This window comes from Petromyzon marinus, chromosome 11, assembly GCF_048934315.1.
Source record: "Petromyzon marinus isolate PM22_M1 ecotype Great Lakes invasive population chromosome 11, UKy_Petmar_22M1.pri1.0, whole genome shotgun sequence".
Classification (NCBI taxonomy): domain Eukaryota; kingdom Metazoa; phylum Chordata; class Hyperoartia; order Petromyzontiformes; family Petromyzontidae; genus Petromyzon; species Petromyzon marinus.
Genome location: NC_133677.1, coordinates 13280345 through 13301488, shown reverse-complemented (window position 1 = coordinate 13301488; position 21144 = coordinate 13280345). Strand labels below are relative to the sequence as shown.

Here is a 21144-nt window from a genome sequence, read left to right as displayed (position 1 = left end):
CCGTGCACGGAGCTCCTCTTAGCCGGCGCTTTTTGTCCCCATGCTTCCTCTTCACCGTAAAATCCTCCGGTGACATGGCGAGTGGCGTGTCAAGGAGGCGGAGCGACTCACCCGGTCGCCATTCACCAGGAAGACGTCGAGGGCCACGACCGTGAGGCCGCGCTTGTCGCACAGCGGGCGCAGCGCCTCGCGCACCGACAGCTCGGCGCTCACGGTGATCACAGCCGACGAGCCGTCGGGCAGCAGCACGCGGCACAGGGGGCCCACGCGGCCCTTCTCCTGCGCGTCCCCGGCCTCCACGGGGCCCATCTGGCCCTGCAAGGACAAAGGCGTAGGGTTGCCTGGATAGCCTTTCAGCAGACTGCCGGGGCAAGGGCCCACGAGTCATCTCGTCAGCCCGCACGGCCCTCGCAGGCCCTGCAGAGGTGAAGGTGTCCCGTGTAGGCCGTAACAAACTGTTGGCTCAAGTGCCGTCAGCGATCACCTATTAAGGCCGACATGGCCCAGCCGCCTTAGTCCCCCCAGTGCTGAGGTTGACACATGGTCACCAGGTACTCGTTTAATTGTGAGTCCTCCCTCGATCGAGAGCGGTCTCAGTGCTCATTTGAGCAGAGAAACAGCGGCCATTTCTGTTCTCAGAAGCTGCAGTGGTGGATCACACTGCAAATTTTTTTATTTTTATTTTACCAGGTAAGGTCCACTGAGCTATGTAGCTCTTTTGAGAAGCGACCTTGCCACAAATGGTAACTCAACGAAGTGGCGTATCACGTGGAAATTGATCAACTAATTTCTTTAGAGCTGCTTTCTGTGTTTACTTTGTCGTCTTTCGCCCAAAAACTGCTTTCCAAATAAGTTTACCATACACACATGCAAATGTTAGCTCGACGAAATGGCTTATCACGTGGAAATTTAGAGCAGCCAAATACTCGAAATCAGTGTTCCTCATTGCGAGGCCCGTAGGCCAGTGGCAGCCCCTGGTGGCCTTGAGTGCGGCCCCTGACGTGCAGCTTCCGACAATACCAAACACGTGACGACAGCACATACAGGCGGCGTGGTGACCCTCACAATGACTGATATTTTATTTGCCAAAGTGCCCCCCCCCCCCCTCAAAAAATTAGCTCCAAATGCATTCACAGTAAATGCGTCAAAATATTTTAGAAACATTTTAAAACGGCATTACGCTTCTTCCCAGGTTCCCAGCGTCGCCGTGCCAGCGCCTCACCTCGCTCGAGGCCGCTAGCGAAGGCGGAGAATGGAATTCACTCTTGGTGGTCGTCAGGGACCCGACGGAGTTGGAGCGCGCCATGTCCACGCTCGAGTCTGCGGCACAAATCAACGCAGCGCAGCGTCGCCCACGGCACGGCGACGCGTAAAAAAAAAATCCCCGCCCACGCCATCGGCAGCAGCTTCCCACGAATCAAACGATTCCCGCAAGACAGGGGGCACGTGGGAAGGAAGAGCAGTTCCAGATGGCCACAGAAGCGCATCTGAAAGCGCCGCGCAATGCGGTGACCGTCTCACCGTCACTACCCGATGCCGCGTCCGGCGACCCGCACCTCCGACTAGCACAGTCGGCTATGTACGGCGCGAAAGAAGTTCAACGTACGTACGTGCGTACAGCCACGTGTTGAACGTTGGGGTGGTTCTACGAGTGAATAGTTCACCGATGGTTCTTGGTCAGATTACAAATACACAGTGACCCGTTCATTTGACAACCATCAATGACTGTTGCGATGATATATGTGGTACGTACTGGAAAACCCACTGCAACGTGCACTTAAATAAAGTAACTCTATTAAATCCGCACAACTACTGGCTAACAAGCCTGCCATTTGTGCGCGACTGTGTAGTTCAGGGGTCGGGAACCTATGGCTCGCGAGCCAGATGTGGCTCTTTTGATGATTGCATATGGCTCGCAGATAAAACAAAATATTCTCACTTGTTTTAATCCATCCATCGATTTTTCACTGCGCATGTCTTGTTCAGGGCTGCAGGAGCAATTGTCCATTATTTTAATTGGATGATACTGGCCTACGTTTGCCGTTGCTGGGTAAAACAGGTAAACGCCCCCTTTTGAATCAGTCTGAGACTGCGTCTGCTCGGTCATTAGCTCAAAGCTAACCCTTCGACGAAGAAGATGGCGAAAAGAAAAAAAGACGACGAGTATCGTACATTCCAGGACGAATGGACCGAAGAATTCGCCTTTGTGGAGAGAGCGGGTTCTGCGGTGTGTCTAATTTGCAATGACAAAATTACATCGTTGAAACGGTCGAATGTAAAGCGGCACTTCGACACGCGCCACGCTACCTTTGCATCAAAATACCCTGCGGGAGACAGCAGAAAGAAAGCGTGCCAAGAGCTTCTGAGCAGGATGCAAGCTAGCCAGCAGCAACTCCGCGTATGGACCCGGCAAGGTGACTATAATTCGGCTAGCTTTGCTGGTTCTTTAGCAATAGTGAGGAACGGAAAACCATTCACAGATGGCGAGTATGCTAAAACGTTCATGCTGGATGTAGCCAATGAACTTTTTGATGATCTTCCGAACAAAGACAAGATAATCAAACGGATACAAGACATGCCTCTGTCGGCAAGAACTGTTCATGATCGTACCATCGTGATGGCAAACAAAGTGGAGGAAACGCAAGTGAAGGACATAAATGCAGCGCCGTTCTTTTCTCTGGCTTTGGATGAGTCAACAGACGTGAGCCATTTGTCGCAGTTCAGCGTGATTGCAAGATATGCTGTTGGTGACACACTGTGCGAAGAAAGTCTTGCTGTTCTGCCATTAAAAGGGTCCACAAGAGGTGAGGATTTATTCAAGTCTTTCATGGAGTTTGCTCAAGAAATAAGTCTACCTATGGATAAACTTCTCTCAGTGTGTACTGATGGTGCTCCGTGTATGGTGGGGAAAAACAAAGGATTTGTGGCGCTTCTCCGTGAACATGAAAATAGACCCATCCTAAGTTTCCATTGCATTATACACCAGGAGGCACTTTGTGCTCAGATGTGTGACAGGCAGTTTGGCGAAGTGATGTCGCTGGTCATTCGTGTGATCAACTTTATTGTTGCCCGAGCCTTAAATGATCGCCAGTTTAAAACACTGCTGGATGAAGTTGTAAATAACTATCCTGGTCTGCTTTTGCACAGCAATGTGCGTTGGTTGTCAAGAGGGAAGGTGCTTAGCCGTTTTGCGGCTTGCCTGAACGAAATCCGGACTTTCCTTGAAATGAAAGGCGTCGGGCATCCTGAGCTAGCCGACACCGAGTGGCTCCTCAAGTTTTACTATCTCGTAGATCTGACTGAACATCTGAACCAGCTCAACGTGAAAATGCAAGGCATTGGAAATACAGTGTTATCCCTTCAACAAGCTGTATTTGCTTTTGAAAACAAGCTGGAGCTTTTCATCACGGATCTTGAAACAGGTCGTTTACTACTTTTGAAAAACTGAGCCAATTTAAAGATGCATGCACAGCAAGTGAGCCCATTCAAAACCTTGATCTCCACCAGCTAGCTGGCTGCACATCCAGTCTCCTACAGTCCTTCAAAGCACGCTTTGGAGAATTTCGTGAGCACACTCGTCTTTTTAAGTTCATCACCCATCCAAACGAGTGTTCACTGAACACAGCCGACCTGAATTACATCCCTGGTGTCTCCGTCAGAGATTTTGAAGCAGAAGTGGCTGACCTGAAGGCCTCAGACATGTGGGTGAATAAGTTCAAGTCACTGAATGAAGATTTGGAAAGAATCACACGACAGAAAGCGGAGTTGGCGAGCAAGCACATGTGGACAGAAATGAAAAAACTCCAACCCGAAGACCAGCTGATTCTCAAAACTTGGAACGCGCTTCCTGTCACATACCACACACTGCAGCGTGTGAGTATTGCTGTATTGACCATGTTTGGATCTACGTATGCATGTGAGCAGTCATTCTCACATCTTAAAAACATCAAGTCCAACCTACGATCACGTTTAACGGATGAAAGCCTCAACGCTTGCATGAAGCTTAACCTCACCAAGTACCAACCCGACTACAAAGTACCAACCCGACTACAAAGACATCAGCAAATCCATGCAGCACCAGAAGTCGCATTAATGGTGAGTGTTATAACAACATTATTTAAAAGAATAAATTCAGAGGCTTATTATACTGACATTTAGTTGAATTCACTTTTAAAATATATTATATGGCTCTCACTGAAATAAATTTCCAAATTTTTTGCTTTCATGGCTCTCTTAGTCAAAAAGGTTCCCGACCCCTGGTGTAGTTCAAGATATCGTCATCAGCACGCATGTCGAGTGACACGGAGAGTGTGATGGAGTCACAACCCTACCGGGGGTGGTGTAGTGTGGTGGTGTAGCAGTGTGGTGGTGTAGCAGTGTGGTGGTGTAGCGTGGTGGTGTAGTGTGGTGGTGTAGCGTAGTGGTGTAGCGTGGTGGTGTAGCGTGGTGGTGTAGCATGGTGGTGTAGTGTGGTGGTGTAGCGTGGTGGTGTAGTGTGGTGTAGTAGTGTGGTGTAGTAGCGTGGTGGTGTAGCGTGGTGGTGTAGCATGGTGGTGCTATAAAGTGGTGTAGTAGTGTGGTGGTGTAGCGTGGTGGTGTAGCGTGGCAGTGTAGCGTGGTGTAGGGTGGTGGTGTAGCGTGTTGTAGTAGTGTGGTGGTGTAGCGTCGTGCAGTAGCATGGTGGTGTAGTGTGGTGTAGTATTGTGTAGTAGTGTGGTGTAGTATGGTGTAGTAGTGTGGTGGTGTAGCGTGGTGTAGTAGCGTGGTGGTGTAGTAGTGTGGTGGTGTAGTAGTGTGGTGGTATAGTGTGGTCTAGTAGCATGGTGGTGGTGTAGTAGTGTGGTGGTGTAGCATGGTGGTGTAGCGTGGTGGTGTAGTAGTGTGGTGGTGTAGTGTGGTCTAGTAGCGTGGTGGTGTAGCGTGGTGGTGTAGTGTGGTGGTGGTATAAGGTGGTGTAGTAGTGTGGTGGTGTAGTAGTGTGGTGTTGTAGCGTGGTGGTGTAGTGTGGTGGTGGTATAAGGTGGTGTAGTAGTGTGGTGGTGTAGTAGTGTGGTGGTGTAGCGTAGTGTAGTAGCGTGGTGGTGTAGTAGTGTGGCAGTGTAGTGTGGTCTTGTAGTGTGGTGGTGTAGTAGTGTGGTGGTGTAGCGTGGTGTAGTAGCGTGGTGGTGTAGTAGTGTGGTGGTGTAGTGTGGCGGTGTAGTAGTGTGGTGGTGTAGCGTGGTGGTGTAGTGTGGTGGTGGTATAAGGTGGTGTAGTAGTGTGGTGGTGTAGTAGTGTGGTGGTGTAGCATGGTGTAGTAGTGTGGTGGTGTAGTAGTGTGGTGGTGTAGTGTGGTCTAGTAGCGTGGTGGTGTAGCGTGGTGGTGTAGTGTGGTGGTGGTATAAGGTGGTGTAGTAGTGTGGTGGTGTAGTAGTGTGGTGGTGTAGCGTGGTGGTGTAGCGTGGTGGTATAAGGTGGTGTAGTAGTGTGGTGGTGTAGTGTGGTGGTGGTATAAGGTGGTGTAGTAGTGTAGTAGTGTGGTGGTGTAGTAGTGTGGTGGTGTAGTGTGGTGGTGGTATAAGGTGGTGTAGTAGTGTGGTGGTGTAGTAGTGTGGTGTAGTAGTGTGGTGTAGTAGTGTGGTGGTGTAGCGTGGTGTAGTAGTGTGGTGGTGTAGTGTGGTGGTGGTATAAGGTGGTGTAGTAGTGTGGTGGTGTAGCATGGTGGTGGTATAAGGTGGTGTAGTAGTGTGGTGGTGTAGCATGGTGGTGTAGCATGGTGGTGTATTCACAACCCTACCGGAGGTGGAGTCGTGCTCGTCTCCACGTCTGCCCGTGCGGGTGATGCTCGACTTGCTGCCGATGATCCAGGGAAAGCCGCCAACTCCGTGTGTGCCGCCACCGCCACCACCGACAGAGCTCCCCGCTTTCCGTCTGCCTTCCTCCTCATCCTCTCCGGCAGCTTTCGTCGCCTTCGCCTTTTTGGTCGACTGTTAAATGGACGAAGAAACCCCCCCCCCCCCCACAAGGAATCAACGTCGTTTCGATCGCTTTGGTTTTCGTACGGCGTCGTTTATGCAACGGCATCACACGACGCTGCGCAAATCCGCAAAGCACCGAGGGGCGCACCGGTCAAGGTGCGATCAGCCGCTTCATTCGTTTTCATGCACGCGGGAGGAAAACGGAGCACCGAGAGAAAACCGACACGCTGGTGAAGGTAGCAAGACGCTATCCCGCCGAGTTGGGACGGATGGAGGTAAGTCCACGGCGTCCTCGTACCGCCGTCCGCCTCGGCGAGCAAGTGCGGGCCACTTCGGTGCCCGCTGACGTGGAGTTTCACAACGTGAGTGCGCACCGGCAAGAATCGACTATGGGGATAGATTACAGGCCACGTGCATAGCCACCATCGCCTGCTGGCCATCGTCACTATCACCATCATCATCACCATCATCATCACTATCATTATCACCACCATCATCATCACCACCACCATCATCATCATCACCATCATCACTATTATCATAATAATCATCATCATCATCACCATCATCATCACTATCATCATCACCATCATCATCATCACCATCATCACCATCATCATCACCATCATCATCACCATCATCATCATCACTATCATCATCACCATCATCATCACCATCATCACTATCACCATCATCACTATCACCATCATCATCACTATCATCATCATCACCATCATCACTATTATCATCATAATAATAATCATCACCATCATCATCATCACCATCATCATCACTATCATCATCACCATCATCATCACCATCATCATCACTATCATCACCATCATCATCACCATCATCATCACCATCATCATCATCACTATCATCATCATCACCATCATCATCACTATCATCATCACCATCATCACTATTATCACCATCATCACCATCATCATCACCATCATCATCACTATCATCACTATCATCACCATCATCATCACCATCATCACCATCATCATCACCATCATCACTATCATCATCACTATCATCATCATCATAATCATCATCACCATCTTATCATTTAGTTACAGCAAAAGTTTCACAAAGTGTACTCCCCCCCAAAAGGACACTTTTTTTCCCACGTAAATACTCGCTACATGGTGTTGTTGTCTATCGAAATTGAAACATATTAAAATAATGTTTACCGTTCGGATAGCTACCGACTGAGTGCTGCGTGTAAGCGAATCATCAAACAAAACATTATTTAAATGCATGCCTATACAGGCCACTATACTTCAATAGGGATCACCGTTGGTACGGCTATTTTAATACACACAGTGGACAGGAAGGACAAGTTCAAAGGGCTTGCATAATGCACACGCATAATGCACATGCATAATGTTCGTCGACTCATTAGTCCCCCCGCCACCCCCACTTTCCACAAGAGCGCAGAAGGGTGGTCACCACATCTACGCCTCTATATAATGAATGAAACAGGTGGACTTGTCCACAAATCTGGCTGTCACCTGATGAAGCTAGTTATAATTACTGGCGAAACGTCGTACTCAGATTGTAAATGTTGTGGCTTGGCTCTCCAACACACCGGTGTGCTGTACTAGTGACGAATTGGCCACGTTTTGTTTACGTGACAACCCTTACTAGTTGGCTGTGTCGGGTGGTGGCGGGTTTTAACGACACATTTATATATTTACGCGATCTAACCCAAAAAAAACATTTTATGGTGTTGTTTTAGCAATTGCAGGAGTTTTGACAAAATCTATGCATGGAGGCGACTTAATTCTTGGTCACATAACCAACTCAATATCACTTGGGTGCTGTTACTTTTGGTAAGGAAAGAACAACAGTCAAACAACAGCTCTCGTGGTACCGCTCACATTTCCTCTCACGCTACTGCCCAACAGCAACTCCAAGCACAGCCTGGCAGCACGCGCGAGGGTGGGCTACTGCATCCCCAACCTCGTTATTCACCAACTTGCTCTCCGTGATGTTCGCTACCCACGAATCGCATCTGGAACTCTACACGACTATTGCACCGAGAGGGAGCGAGAAAGAAAGCGATGAGAGAGGAAGTGATGAAATAAAGCGATGTGAGAAATATTCTTGGGTCTTTCGGTAAAGTCAGGTAGATAGGTTGAAATAAAATAACAAAAATAACAAATGTTACGTTCTTTGAACCTATCTACGTGACTTTACCGAAAAACCCAAGAATACGAATTCCTGCAGTCACGAAAGCTTTAATTCAAGATTTTATGTGAGAAAGTGATGAGATACATTTACTGTATTTAATAGCTTATTTATGTATTTATTTACAGTAATTCGCATCTCCTCGTCGCGAATAACGAGAGAACGCCGCAAACAGGAACCCTACGCCGTCAGTTGCAAAGTTACGCAACCGGTCGGTCGCGTTTCAGTGTCGGGGGCCACAAGTTGCCAATGTTGAAATTAACCACAGCGACATTTTGGGCCACTTCTTCCTGCAACTGCACCTGGCTTCGTGAATATCAACTTTTAAAGATCTCCGAGATATCAAAGCTCTGCAAAGCGATTGCGTGTATGTTCACAAGTACTGTGTGTGCGTGGTTAATGCAAACTTGATGCCTTGCAAAAGGTTTCTATTTGGTGTTTGAACATCTTAACGCCTCCTGTTTTATTGCCAGAAAGGGTAAAATCTATTCTTCCTTTTTCATACTATGCAAAGGCTTCAGGGCGAGGTTCAATGAATCACTGCTGCTGCCGCTGCTCCGCTACCGGCGTCTCAGGATGAATTTCCACATTGGGCCACGGTTCGCGGCGTGCTTTGCAAATGGGTCAGAGGTCTCGACAGTCGCATCGAGGACTTCCTCCGATTTCCCCACAAGGTAGGAGCACCGACAGTGGCTCTCTTGTGAAAGCTGCTGGGGAAAGGAAGCTTCTGGACCCAACCGGACAGGACGGCTCTATTTTCTCTCTTGCCTCAGCTTGCGTTCGCTTTGAGTTCATAATTCACCGTCCGCCTATTTTCCGCTCGGTGGGGCCCAGTGTTGGCTGCACCTGGTTTTATCAGAATCGTTACCTGGACTTGCGGAAGGAGGAATCCGCTGAGCCTTGAAGCTCTTTTTTTTTTGGCATCACAGATGTCCAGTATGGTCGGGTTGAGCGAGTTACAACAGCGAACGGAATGCAAGAAATAAATGATCTCTGGAAGCTGCAGGCCCCTTGAGTAGGCAGGAAGCACAGGAGCTGGGCTCGCAATCTCTCTCCACATCCTTTCCGTCGTGCGGCCGCACGTTGGCAAGCGGCGCGCGGGTCGCGTTCCGTCACCGATAGGAACTGTTTGTCGTACCCATTACACTTATCCGCAGCGATTGGAGGGACCCGCTCCACCGATAAGAAACATTTGTCTGATAAGTTATTTTTTATGTCCAGTGTATCCAGATAATAAACGCCCCTTATCTACTATGCGCAGGTGGGACGCTTTCGGGGGGGGGGAGGCGGGGGGCGGGGGGGTCAGCGGCATTTGCGTGCGGGGGACTTTTTGGTTTTAACCGATATCATCCACAAATGTTAACGCCCCTTGGGAGTCGTCGCGTCCAAAAACGCATCGGATGAATTGGCCAATCCAGTCCTCTTATCCGCAACGCTAAAAAAAGCATTGCAAATAGAGTGATAGGAAGATGTGTAAGTGGTGTAGTGAGGTGGCCCAATGCTGCGGTGTGGTGTGGCCTGCCTCGTGACTGTTACTGAGGCAGCAGTCCCACGAGGCTGTGACGGTGGAAACTATGACAACGTCGTCATCGTCATCATCTCGTGATCATCTTGTCATCATCTTCTTCTTCATCATCTACTCATCCATTATCTTCGTTATCATCTCTAAGAGCTTTGGTCTATCCACCGCTTATCAAAGACCACCCCATTCATCAACCGTTGGGTGAAGACCTCCCCCCACGCTGTCGCCATCCCTTGCGGTCGTGCGATGCCAAATTTCACTCCTACACATCGGCAGATCTCACAGCTCCGTATTGGTCTCACCCAGATGGTCGTCTTCTACAGGTGCATTCTCTCATTTCCTTTGGCTGCCTTCCCATCGCCAATCTCTTTCACTGGAACATCGTCCCTTCTTGCTATGCCATAGGCATTCAGCTTCTCACAACCTCATCAACCCCCCCGCCCGCCCCCAGCGATTTTATGAATCGTCATGATTAGGGGTCACGATTTAATGGAAGAATCGACTTATTTGGACCGTTATGAGACCTCCTTTGCCAGTAACAAGATATAGTAATAGGTTTTTACCCTTTTATCTGGCACAAAAACTGACACCTTTATACAAGGGATCATGTTTGCAATAACCACAACACAAGCAGTCAAAATGCAAACAAAAGAGACAACTCTGATAATATGTACTGTCCTTGAATTTGATTGGTTCACACCCGAGACGGCTTTTCTTAGGGCCTAGTCTACACTAGTGTTGGACCAGATAACGCCAAAAGGCGTACAACTCAAAAACAGCACACTATTGAGAGCTCGGGGTAAGCCTTTACATTATGAGACCTCCTTTGTTTGCATTTTTGACTGCTTGTGTTGTGGTTATTGCAAACATAATCCCTTGTATAAAGGTGTCAGTTTTTGTGCCAGCTAAAAGGGTAAAAACCTAAATTTTGATTTAAATTTTGATTTAAAGCTTTCGTGACTGCAGTAATTCATATTATTAGTTTTTTCGGTAAAGTCACGTTGAAGGGAAACAATAAAATAATGATATATAAAACAATAAAAATTCTCACGACGTTTCGACCATAACACAAACGGTCGTCATCAGGTGTGTCGGTTTGCATAAATGTATTTTATTTTTTACGGTGTATTTATTTATTTATAAAAAACGTCAGCGCCACGCGCAGCGATTTGGCAGTTTATTTAGAAGGACTAGTACATCTATGTTCTGAAAAGAGGAGGGGGGAGACGAAAAATTAATGTATGCTGTCTGAAAGCCACTGTAAGCGTGAACAATCAATTAAGACCCGAAATGGTTTATCAAATCTTTCCAATGATTGCTAAGCCAGAATCCATCTTCTCGGTTGAAATTGTCTCTGTGCTTGTATATGTGGGTAGCCTCATGAACGAATCTCTCATGGTAGCCAGATGGCTTACAAAGAACCTCTGTCTTGGAAAAGTCAATGTCATGTGAGCCTACTGAATTATAACAGTGATCTGCCACGGCCGAGGTGTTGGTCCTACCGTGTTTAAGGTCTGCTTTGGGCAACGGGACCACAGCAGAGAATGTTCAATCGATTAAGTCTATCCCTTGTAATCCCGACTTGCATTGGACCCGTTTGGGCAAGCGGCACCACGACAGGGAAATGCTCAGTCCCGTAGCTGGAGACGAACCGCGTCAAATGTCCATGCGATGCAAGTCATCTTGTTTGTCTGGTGACAAAACGAATTTTGAGGAAACTAATGCGAAACCAGTCATAGAATATCATCAAAAGAGGAAGCAAATGGGTCAATCACATCCCCATTCTCCCCAGACTTGGCTAACAGCGACTTCCACATTCCCCGAGGGAGTAAATGTTTTTGCATTAATAGTTTGGTGCATTCGATATTCGCGCCGCGCCGTTCACATCGCGCGAGGCTCTCGCGAAAGCGCTCTGTGGTAACACAGGCGAGTATAGAATGGGCGACACGGTGGTGAGATGTTAACTACCTCGCCTGGTATGCAGGAGGTCGTGGTTTGGATCCCGACCCTGACGCCTGCTGCTGTATATTTGGAGTTTGCGTGTTCTTCCCCCCACATTTAGAATCAACATTACGCGTTCAAAGTATTTGGCTGCGATAAATTTCCACGTGGTAAGCCCACGCCGGTGAGCTATCGTTTGTGGCAAGGTCACTTCTGAAAAAGAGCTATAATAGCTCAGTAGGCCTTACCTGGTCAAATCAAAAAAATAGTTCCGTTTATTATTTGCTGCCAGAAGGCGGTGATTTTGCCGAGCAAAGCGCGGGGTGACTTTTACAAACTTGGAAAAATGTTGAACCATCATGTCGGCAAGAGTTGCCAACTATATTTTTCAAAATGTGTCACGGGATCCTTAACTAAATGTGTCACAGGATCCTTAACTAAATTTGTCATGGGGATCCTTAACTAAATGTCATGGGATCCTTAACTTAATGTGTCACAGGATCCTTAACTAAATGTGTCACAGGATCCTTAACTAAATGTGTCACAGGATCCTTAACTAAATGTGTCACAGGATCCTTAACTAAATGTGTCATGGGATCCCTAACTAAATGTGTCACGGAATCCTTAACTAAATGTGTCACGGGATCCTTAACTAAATGTGTCACGGGATCTATAACTAAATGTGTCACGGGATCCTTAACTAAATGTGTCATGGGATCCTTAACTAAATGTGTCATGGGATCCTTAACTAAATGTGTCATGGGATCTTTAACTAAATGTGTCATGGGATCCTTAACTAAATGTGTCACAGGATCCTTAACTAAATGTGTCACGGGATCCTTAACTAATGTGTCACAGGATCCTTAACTAAATGTGTCATGGGATCCTTAACTAAATGTATCACGGGATCCTTAACTAAATGTGTCATGGGATCCTTAACTAATGTGTCACAGGATCCTTAACTAAATGTGTCACGGGATCTATAACTAAATGTGTCACGGGATCCTTAACTAAATGTGTCATGGGATCCTTAACTAAATGTGTCATGGGATCTTTAACTAAATGTGTCATGGGATCCTTAACTAAATATGTCATGGGATCCTTAACTAAATGTGTCACGGGATCCTTAACTAAATGTGTCACGGGATCCTTAACTAAATTGGTCATGGGATCCTTAACTAAATGTGTCACGGGATCCTTAACTTAATATGTCATGGGATCCTTAACTTAATGTGTCACGGGATCCTTAACTAAATGTATCACAGGATCCTTAACTAAATGTGTCACGGGATCCTTAACTAAATGTGTCACGGGATCCTTAACTAAATGTGTCACAGGATCCTTAACTAAATGTGTCACGGGATCCTTAACTAAATTGGTCATGGGGATCCTTAACTAAATGTGTAACGGGATCCTTAACTAATGTGTCACAGGATCCTTAACTAAATGTATCATGGGATCCTTAACTAAATTTGTCACGGGATCCTTAACTAAATGTGTCACAGGATCCTTAACTAAATGTGTCACGGGATCCTTAACTAAATGTGTCACGGGATCCTTAACTAAATGTGTCACGGGATCCTTAACTAAATGTGTCACGGGATCTATAACTAAATGTGTCACGGGATCCTTAACTAAATGTGTCATGGGATCCTTAAATAAATGTTTCATCGGATCCTTAACTAAATGTGTCATGGGATCCTTAACTAAATGTGTCATGGGATCCTTAACTAAATGTGTCACGGGATCCTTAACTAAATGTGTCATGGGATCCTTAACGTGCGCTGTGAAGCACACGTTTCAACAAAAATGTTTGAATACGCCGGCAATATTAACCAGGGTGGCCGACGGTAACAAACTGTGAACCTGTGCAACAAGTTGTCAAATGCGCTACCTTTTGGATAGGCCGAGTGGCGCGTCCTCTGCACTCGTGGGTTGAAATAAAAACGTGGATTTATTCCAGGAACTGATTTGAGGGCTTAAAAAATTTAGATGAGCCTAATGCATAGCACTTGACTTGGGACCACGTGGCAAGGAAGCAACATATTACTCAGGTCGGTCATTGTCGTCTGTGTCAGGTCATTAAGTTTTCCGATCGCCCCCTCGTGTTTTAAATGGTCGTGCATGTGAATATTTATTTAATGTTATTGTTCATTCATTCATTTGAGAATTCAAGAGATCAAGGACGGTCTCGTGCAAGAGCGACCGTGGACAGTTGATATAATCGTGGACGGCTGATCACCAGTGCTGTCATCTTCCTCTGCCATCTTCCTCTCTATATGACCATGTCCTCTATTGCCATAATAATAGAGCTGCTCGTGATGAAGATCACAACAAATAACCATCGTTATCGTAACCATTAAACTGCCACTATGTTAATGTGTACGCTCTACGGACTCGATGCATTATTGATGGACTAATCATGGTTTTACAAATGATTGACAATTATAATAGCCAATTAAAATCTCTCGTAAAATTATCTCTCTCTCTCTGTACTCGAATGTAATTCAATTACGTGGGTTTAAAATGCAACATTCATTGATGCTAGAGATTTCTGGAGTGAAGAACAGTCCTATTCCTGCGAAACCATGAGGAGGCATTCTGCCGGGCGGCAAAGCGGCGTGCGCGTTTGCGATGTACAAAATAATAAACGGCTTGCGGGTACATTTTATTTACCTCAGTGCAGGAAAAATACAGTGCGTCCCATTGGATGCATTCTGCAGACACAATGCGCCGGGAAAGAGACCCCGTCGATGGAGCGCGAGGATCGGTGGCATCCCACAATCGTTTCGTGTGCCCAACCATCATGGCGAAGGGGTGAATAGTGAGCAACGATTACTGTGTGTGTGTGTGTGCGCGCGTGTTCCGCGCGGGGTGAATTCAAGTAGCGAGGGGATCGGCACAACAGAGGGTTAAATAAAGGGCCGCTGAAACGCGGTGCACGCTCACAACCGCTTTCGTAAAAAAAAGATAAAACATCCCGCAGAGTATATTCTTGGTTCTTTCGGTAAAGTCACGTTGAAGGGAAACAATAAAATAATTAAACAAATAATGTAAAACAATCAAATCGTCACGACGTTTCGACTGTAACACAAACGGTCATCATCAGGTGTGAAAACCAACGGCAAGAAAGAACCAAGAATATGAATGCAGTCACGAAAGCTTTAAATGAAACATCCCGCAGAGTCTTTAGGCTGAAAACCCGTCTCGTGGGTTTCAGGGCCACCGCTGCAGATGGCCCCCACAGCGGCACGGCCTCCGTTGGTCCTTGACCACGCGGCGCAGAGACGACGAAGATCCCAGGGGCGGATCGCGAACCCTGGACGCCATTTCTGTTAAAGCTTCGTTACCCAGCAGGCCATGTAAGCAGCTTCCTGTGTGTCCGCTCGAGCACATGGATCACATTTGCCCGCAGAGGAAAGTAATCGCAATATTTAGTTCTGATCTTAATTGCACCAGTGTATGCATGACGTTTGAAAATGTTTTCGAACCGTACATAGCCAACCGTGCTCATCGGAGGTGTTCTCAAAGTTTTTCAAAATTAGTTAAGAATTCCATGCGGGAATGTAAATGCTCCATCGCTCTTGGGTTGCAAACGCCGTACACAACATGGACACACATCGGAGAGGTATACAGCACAGCTGCTACACCTGCTCTGTACAAAACTCCAAAGAGACATGAACGTTTAAACATTCAAGTATTGTTCTTATCACTGAGTTCTTTTACATTATTGATTCGTATTTTTGAGATGTATAAGACACTTGAGCTCAAAACTAGAGTTTTAAAATAAAACTACTTTAAAAGTAAATAACTGATAGGAAGGCAGTAACCTGTTATGCCAGACATATAATCTACATTCTGCTTAATAAATGATTAATGCCAACGCACCAGTTCTTCCACCTTCTTTCATACTGGTGGTGAGCTGAAATGTGTTTAAAAACGTGAGCAAAACGCTAGCTTCGCTGCACATTAACTGTAAATTACACACAATAACTTTACTACCCAAATAATCATTTTCATAACGCTGGATGTGCGTGGAGGGCTCGTGTACCTGTTAATGTAATACTTCATAGCTCCTTACGGGCCATAACTCAATGCCAAAATGATTCACAGACGACACTTTAATATGTACCTCACGGCCGATTTAAATATGGAATAATGCCCTGAGAAGCAGCGGCCTAAGAGTGTGACTGAGGACTTAAGAGTTCCTGGTATGATGGAGAGAAGACCAGAAAGCATTATACAATGCACTCATTGCCAAGTAGCGGGCTCTTCCCACTTTCTCCTGGCTTCATCATTGTCATCACACTCCACCACTCAGCCCAAAAAAAACGCACATCGAAAATTCGATGTCAATCTTGGATTCTGCCACTCCCCGCAACACCCGCAATCCCGTACTTTCACAAGTATAAAACAAACAACAATTTTTTAAAACAATTTCAGATCTTTAAATCTGATGTTACATTTAAATTCAGAACCTGTCACAAATTGTTGGTTAATGAGGTAAATTAAATATTTTTTTAAACGCTTGCGGATACAAAACGTCAAAAGCGCAAGTTTAACATTCAAACAAAAATAAACTAAAATGTATCCCCCCCCACCTTTCAGAGGCCCACATTTTATATTTTATATTTTCTAACCATTCTAGAAAATGATTAGAATTCACATGAGTCACCCACTCACTCATTCACTCATGATTATTCATTAATATACTTACCAATACAGAGATATTCCATGTGGGAGATGCATAGCTTATAATTAGGGTATGCTGGTGAAGGCTGCTACTCACCGACACTTATATTGAATCTGATTTATAATTGTACATATGTCATTGCTCAGCTATGTTAGGCCTTACTTTCAGGTGGGATGATGCTTCACCAACACAAGCTGGAGGGCAGGCCTTGAATTTACATAGATAGACTCTAAAGCAGCCACACTCGTGTTTACAGTAATTATTGTGAATAAAGCAAGTAATATATAATATTTTGCTCAAAATGTGACATTTTAATGCCAGCGATGTTCCATTAGCTTCGAATAAACAGTCCGTGAAATCTTGAACACATTAAGAAATGACCAACGCTTCATTCGCTGACGTAGAAGTTAAGTAAAAACAATCTTGGCCTCATCTTGACTCGGCGCAGGAGTGTAGCAATAAATTGCCAAGGAGGGAGTCAGTAGCGCGACAACACAGCGCCACGGCCAAGAAGCGGCCATCTTGAAATGGGCGGCCATCTTGCAAGAGGCGGCAATGCGAGGAAGCACCGCTCTGAAAGCGCCCGTCGGGAAAGGTGTCAGATCTTTTTGGAGATGAGCGAGTAGCGATAGCGGCGTACCTTCTTGGGCGTGACCACGGTGCTGGACGCGCCGCCGGGCTTTTCGGTGGCGGCCGCGTGGCCCGCGTCGGCAAGCGCCGACGACAGAGGGCGGCCCTCCACCTCGGCGAGTAGGCACTCCTGGTACGGGGGCGACTTGAGAAAGCGTGAATAGCTGTCGAACTTCATCAGGTTAAAGATCTGCCGGGGCACGCGGGGGGGGGGGGGGGGGCATGACAAAGACAAAGACGCGCACACGCACGCCACACACACACGACGTGCAACGCAACAAACGCACACGGGCACAATCACACACAAACACAAGCAGGGACAAAGGGCGAGTGTACTTGCACCCACAAGTACGCAAACATTTCTTATTACTTGAACACCAGTATAGTATTACCGTGTAAGCCAGAACATGGCAAAAGAGGTGGTGGAACAAACACGATTCTCAACCTGTTCATTCAACCAATGCTATTGTATCGACCGCACGAGGACATTAATCGTCACCACACTACGTGCTTAGCCTCAGTTGATATTAAGAGGGCCCAATGCCATCTAGGCCCCAACTGCCGCAAATGTGTTGCATTCTTGTAAAATCTCACAGCACCTGCAGAAACATGTCAGGGGTGTCATAGTGGTGAGATGTTAACTACCTCGCTGGGTATGCAGGAGGTCGTCGGTTCGATGCCGATCCTAACGCCTGCTGTATATTTGGAGTGTGAATGTTCCCCCTGTGATCGCATGGATTTTTCCCGAGCTCCTCCGATTTTCCCTCCACATTTAGAACCAACATGTGTTTAAAGTATTTGGCCGCTATAACTTCCATGCCACTTCGTGGAGCTATCATTTGTGAAAGCTTCTGAAAAACAGCCAGATAGCTCAGTCGGCCTTACCTGGTAAAATAAAAATAGTTTAGTTTCATCGTCTAGCTTAGCCAGATATCGTGCTGAACAACGCGCGGTGCAACCCAACAACAACAACGACGCATTGGAGAGCTCTACAACACAACGTTGAAAACCTACGTGCAGTACTGAGGCCTTGGTTCGGCCTACCCAATAATAAACTTAAAAAAAAACCTCGCGAAGGAATGCATGCGCACGCCACGAGAGCCGTTTTCTACACGGGCAGCACGCGCGCGGTGACCTCACGGCAACGAGTGAGCGCGTGCACGCACCTGTTGCTGTTGCAGGTGGAACATCGCAGGGTGCGGAGCGTTCAGGTTGTCGTCCGAAATGTGCGCCTGGCTGTCGATGTTGACGGGCATGGCAGCCTTCTCCGACAGGAATCGCTCGTAAATCTGACGCGCCGTCTGAAAGAGCTGGGGGGGGGGGCCCCACAGTAGAAAAGCGGTGCGTGAGCGCGAGTGCATTGGCCGCTCGTCTTAGGTGCTGGCGGCTTTTCACGGTTCAATATGACACTCGTGGATTTTGGCAGTCGACGGTAAAAAAAAAGTGTTTGATAAAAAAGTACACGCATTCCTTGCAAGGGTTAAAAAAAATTTGCAAGAATTCATGACGATGCACACAAAATAAATCGTAACTAGTTTGCAGATTTGAGTTTGTCATCTGCATGTAGCTTCAGTGACCAAAATACAGACCGCATTGCAAAGTAAATACTGCATTCCCATTCCAAACTGATTCATCATGCTCAGCTACACTGCCTTGCCACGTTTTTTGATGGTTTTGTGACGGGCTCTCTTAAATAATAACATTATGAATCAGCCACTGTTAAGAACAGGGGTCAGCAAACAAAACAGCAATAAGAGCCATTTCTTTTGAATTCGGTAAAAAAAATCAATATTTCAAGAGCCGCAATGCACTGTGTGGTGAACACGAGACGGTGGGTCCTTAATAAACGACGTGACGAAGCGGTCTTTTAAAGAGTCGCGTGCGGCTCCAGAGCCTCTCACTGCCTTGTGATTCTGAGCCTTGCTGAATTTGCGCTCCAGGTACCTGGGCAGCCTGGTCCGACGGGATCTGTCGAAAGTCTTCACACGCCTGCCAAAACATGATATTCTCCTCACTGAACTCCTTCTTGAGAAAAGCCTGGAGGGGACAGAACATCGTGAGCTCACAGCGCAAACCAACAGCGACGCGCACACACATACTTTACCCTTTCACCATTCCGATGACGTACGTGTTTTTCGACATGTACGTCATCGGAACGAAACCAGAAGGAAAAATAAAATTACTTCATTGGTACCGAGGCTCCCACAAGGCCATGCGGGAGGGTGTGTGGCAAAGTTTGGCACCGGCTATCGTAGAGTGTGGTCGTGTCGCTACGGTTCTCTGCCGTGAGTACAGTGTCTTTAAAATCAACGCCGCTACGCCTCTCTAAATAATATTAACTCTGCGCCGCTTGCCAGTTCAGAGATTCAGCGGTGAAGGGGACACCCACCCTGCAAGTTGCAGACAGCTCGCAACGGGAAAGGGTTAACTGCGATATATGTCTGGAGCACCTTCACCGTTTGTCCTTCAAAGTCATCGTCCCTCGGGGTCATCGCTCAACAAAGCCGTTAGCCTCCTCCAGCTTTTAGTCTTTCAGGCAAATGTCCATTATACCGCTATGTTTGTACAAGGATACTGTTCTTCAAATCGTTGTCTCCCAGCTGTTACCCTCTAAGGGCATTGTCTCCGAGCACTGCCAAGCCAGGGGGGCAAGGGAAGGCACCGTGCGAACGCGGCTGCCAGTCACCCCAGCCTGCACGTGCACTGTGACCTCCTGTGTGCCGTCAACACTCCACGTATCCTCGATGTGCACCGACACTGGCACCAGTAGGTCACCCCCCCACCCCGACCGCCCAACATGATTGTGGCGGGGGGGGGGGGGCAACCGGAGAAAATTGACCCCATCCATAGGATGAGCTGCCCTCGAATTTTATTTAAAGAGACAAAAAGGAAACTTCCCAGACTTGCTCTACTGTAAGCCGGTTTGTGACGAATCATCCACTAGATGGTGCTGTAACATGACAGGATGTAACGACACGCTGTAATTGAAGACCCATCTATTCTATTTGATTTTTGTATTTCACCGGGTAAGGCCGACTGAGCTATAGAGCTCTTTTTCAGAAGCGACCTGGCCACATGTGATAGCTCAACTAAGCGGCTTATCACGTGGGAATTTATAGCAGCCAAATACTCTAAAGGCGTGTTTCGAAATGTGTCGGGAAAAACCGGAGGACCCGGAAAAAAATCCACGTGACCACGGCGGCACCCCAAAACAGGAACTGCCTGGCTTTTACTTGCCTCGAAGGCACTCGACAACGCTCAATTGCATGTCTTTTTTTATGTTCTCATGGGAGGTGCGGCCACCTCCTCCACGCGTAGGGATTTCAGGAGTCGCCAAAGTGCGACTGCGGCGCGGCGCAAAATCCATCGCTCTCAGTGCCCAACGCAAATTTGAATCCCTGCGGCAACACCAGACACCGTCGGATGGCTCTCCAAGCTCGGCACGTAAACGGTCCACAATGGATCAACGGCCTCAGCACGCACGACCTGCCGAACGACTAACTCCAGGGGTCGGCAACCAAAATAAGAGACTTTTTTTGGGGGGAATTCGGTAAAAGAAAAAAATATCAATATTTTAAGAGCCGCAATACACGAGAGAATCACGAAGCCGGTCCTTAAAGAGCCGCACGAGGCTCCAGAGCCACAAGTTGCCAACTGCTGGTGAGGGCCTCTCCCTGTGCCACGCGCACCGTGAAGAGCTGCAGGCCGAGGGGGTCGTGCAGCAGGCGCTCGAAGCACACGGCCCAGCTCGCCGCCCGGCCTTCGTAGCCCGGCCCGCATGGCATGCTGGGAAGGCTCGCATTGCTGCTCAGGCTCTGCTCGCTGCTGCACGGGTGCAGGTCCCGTCCGCTCAGCTCTGTGAGGGACATGACATCGCACGGGGAATTCAGAACGTCGGCGTGAACGTTTAGCTCGAACGGTATCAGCTTGAGAGCGATTGAAGAAGCTCCCAGCACGTGGACAGAAATGGTGGCTGGCACGCCTAACGACACGCGTTACGACCCGAAAACAGCTCAGTGAGCTGTACATTGTAATTGGAAAAACCTTGGCAGTAAAATTAGACGTCTATAAACATACAAAAATTGTATATATATGTAAATATAAATATACATATCGGTGCGCTGCGGTGGCGAGATGTTAATTCCCTCGCCTGGTATAGAGGAGGTCGTGGGTTCTACCCCGACCCTGACGCCCGCTGT

At 47.4% G+C, this 21144-nt stretch overlaps 1 protein-coding gene across 17 annotated transcripts in view; it reads right to left on the bottom strand.

Moving 5' to 3' along the window:
* LOC116941200 (regulator of G-protein signaling 14-like) overlaps positions 1–21144 on the bottom strand; it is a 173273-nt gene that overhangs the window by 14715 nt on the left and 137414 nt on the right. For 12 of the 17 annotated variants that reach the window (XM_076066391.1, XM_076066389.1, XM_076066392.1 and 9 more), the window contains 7 exons: positions 20635–20801; positions 18890–18982; positions 18112–18255; positions 16956–17135; positions 5777–5966; positions 1223–1320; positions 112–315 (listed from right to left, as the gene is read on the bottom strand). In XM_076066391.1, coding sequence (XP_075922506.1) covers positions 112–315; positions 1223–1320; positions 5777–5966; positions 16956–17135; positions 18112–18255; positions 18890–18982; positions 20635–20801 — 1076 coding nt within the window. The remainder of the gene's footprint in view (positions 1–111; positions 316–1222; positions 1321–5776; positions 5967–16955; positions 17136–18111; positions 18256–18889; positions 18983–20634; positions 20802–21144) is intronic. The other 5 variants (XM_076066393.1, XM_076066390.1, XM_076066394.1 and 2 more) reach the window with 1 other exon arrangement.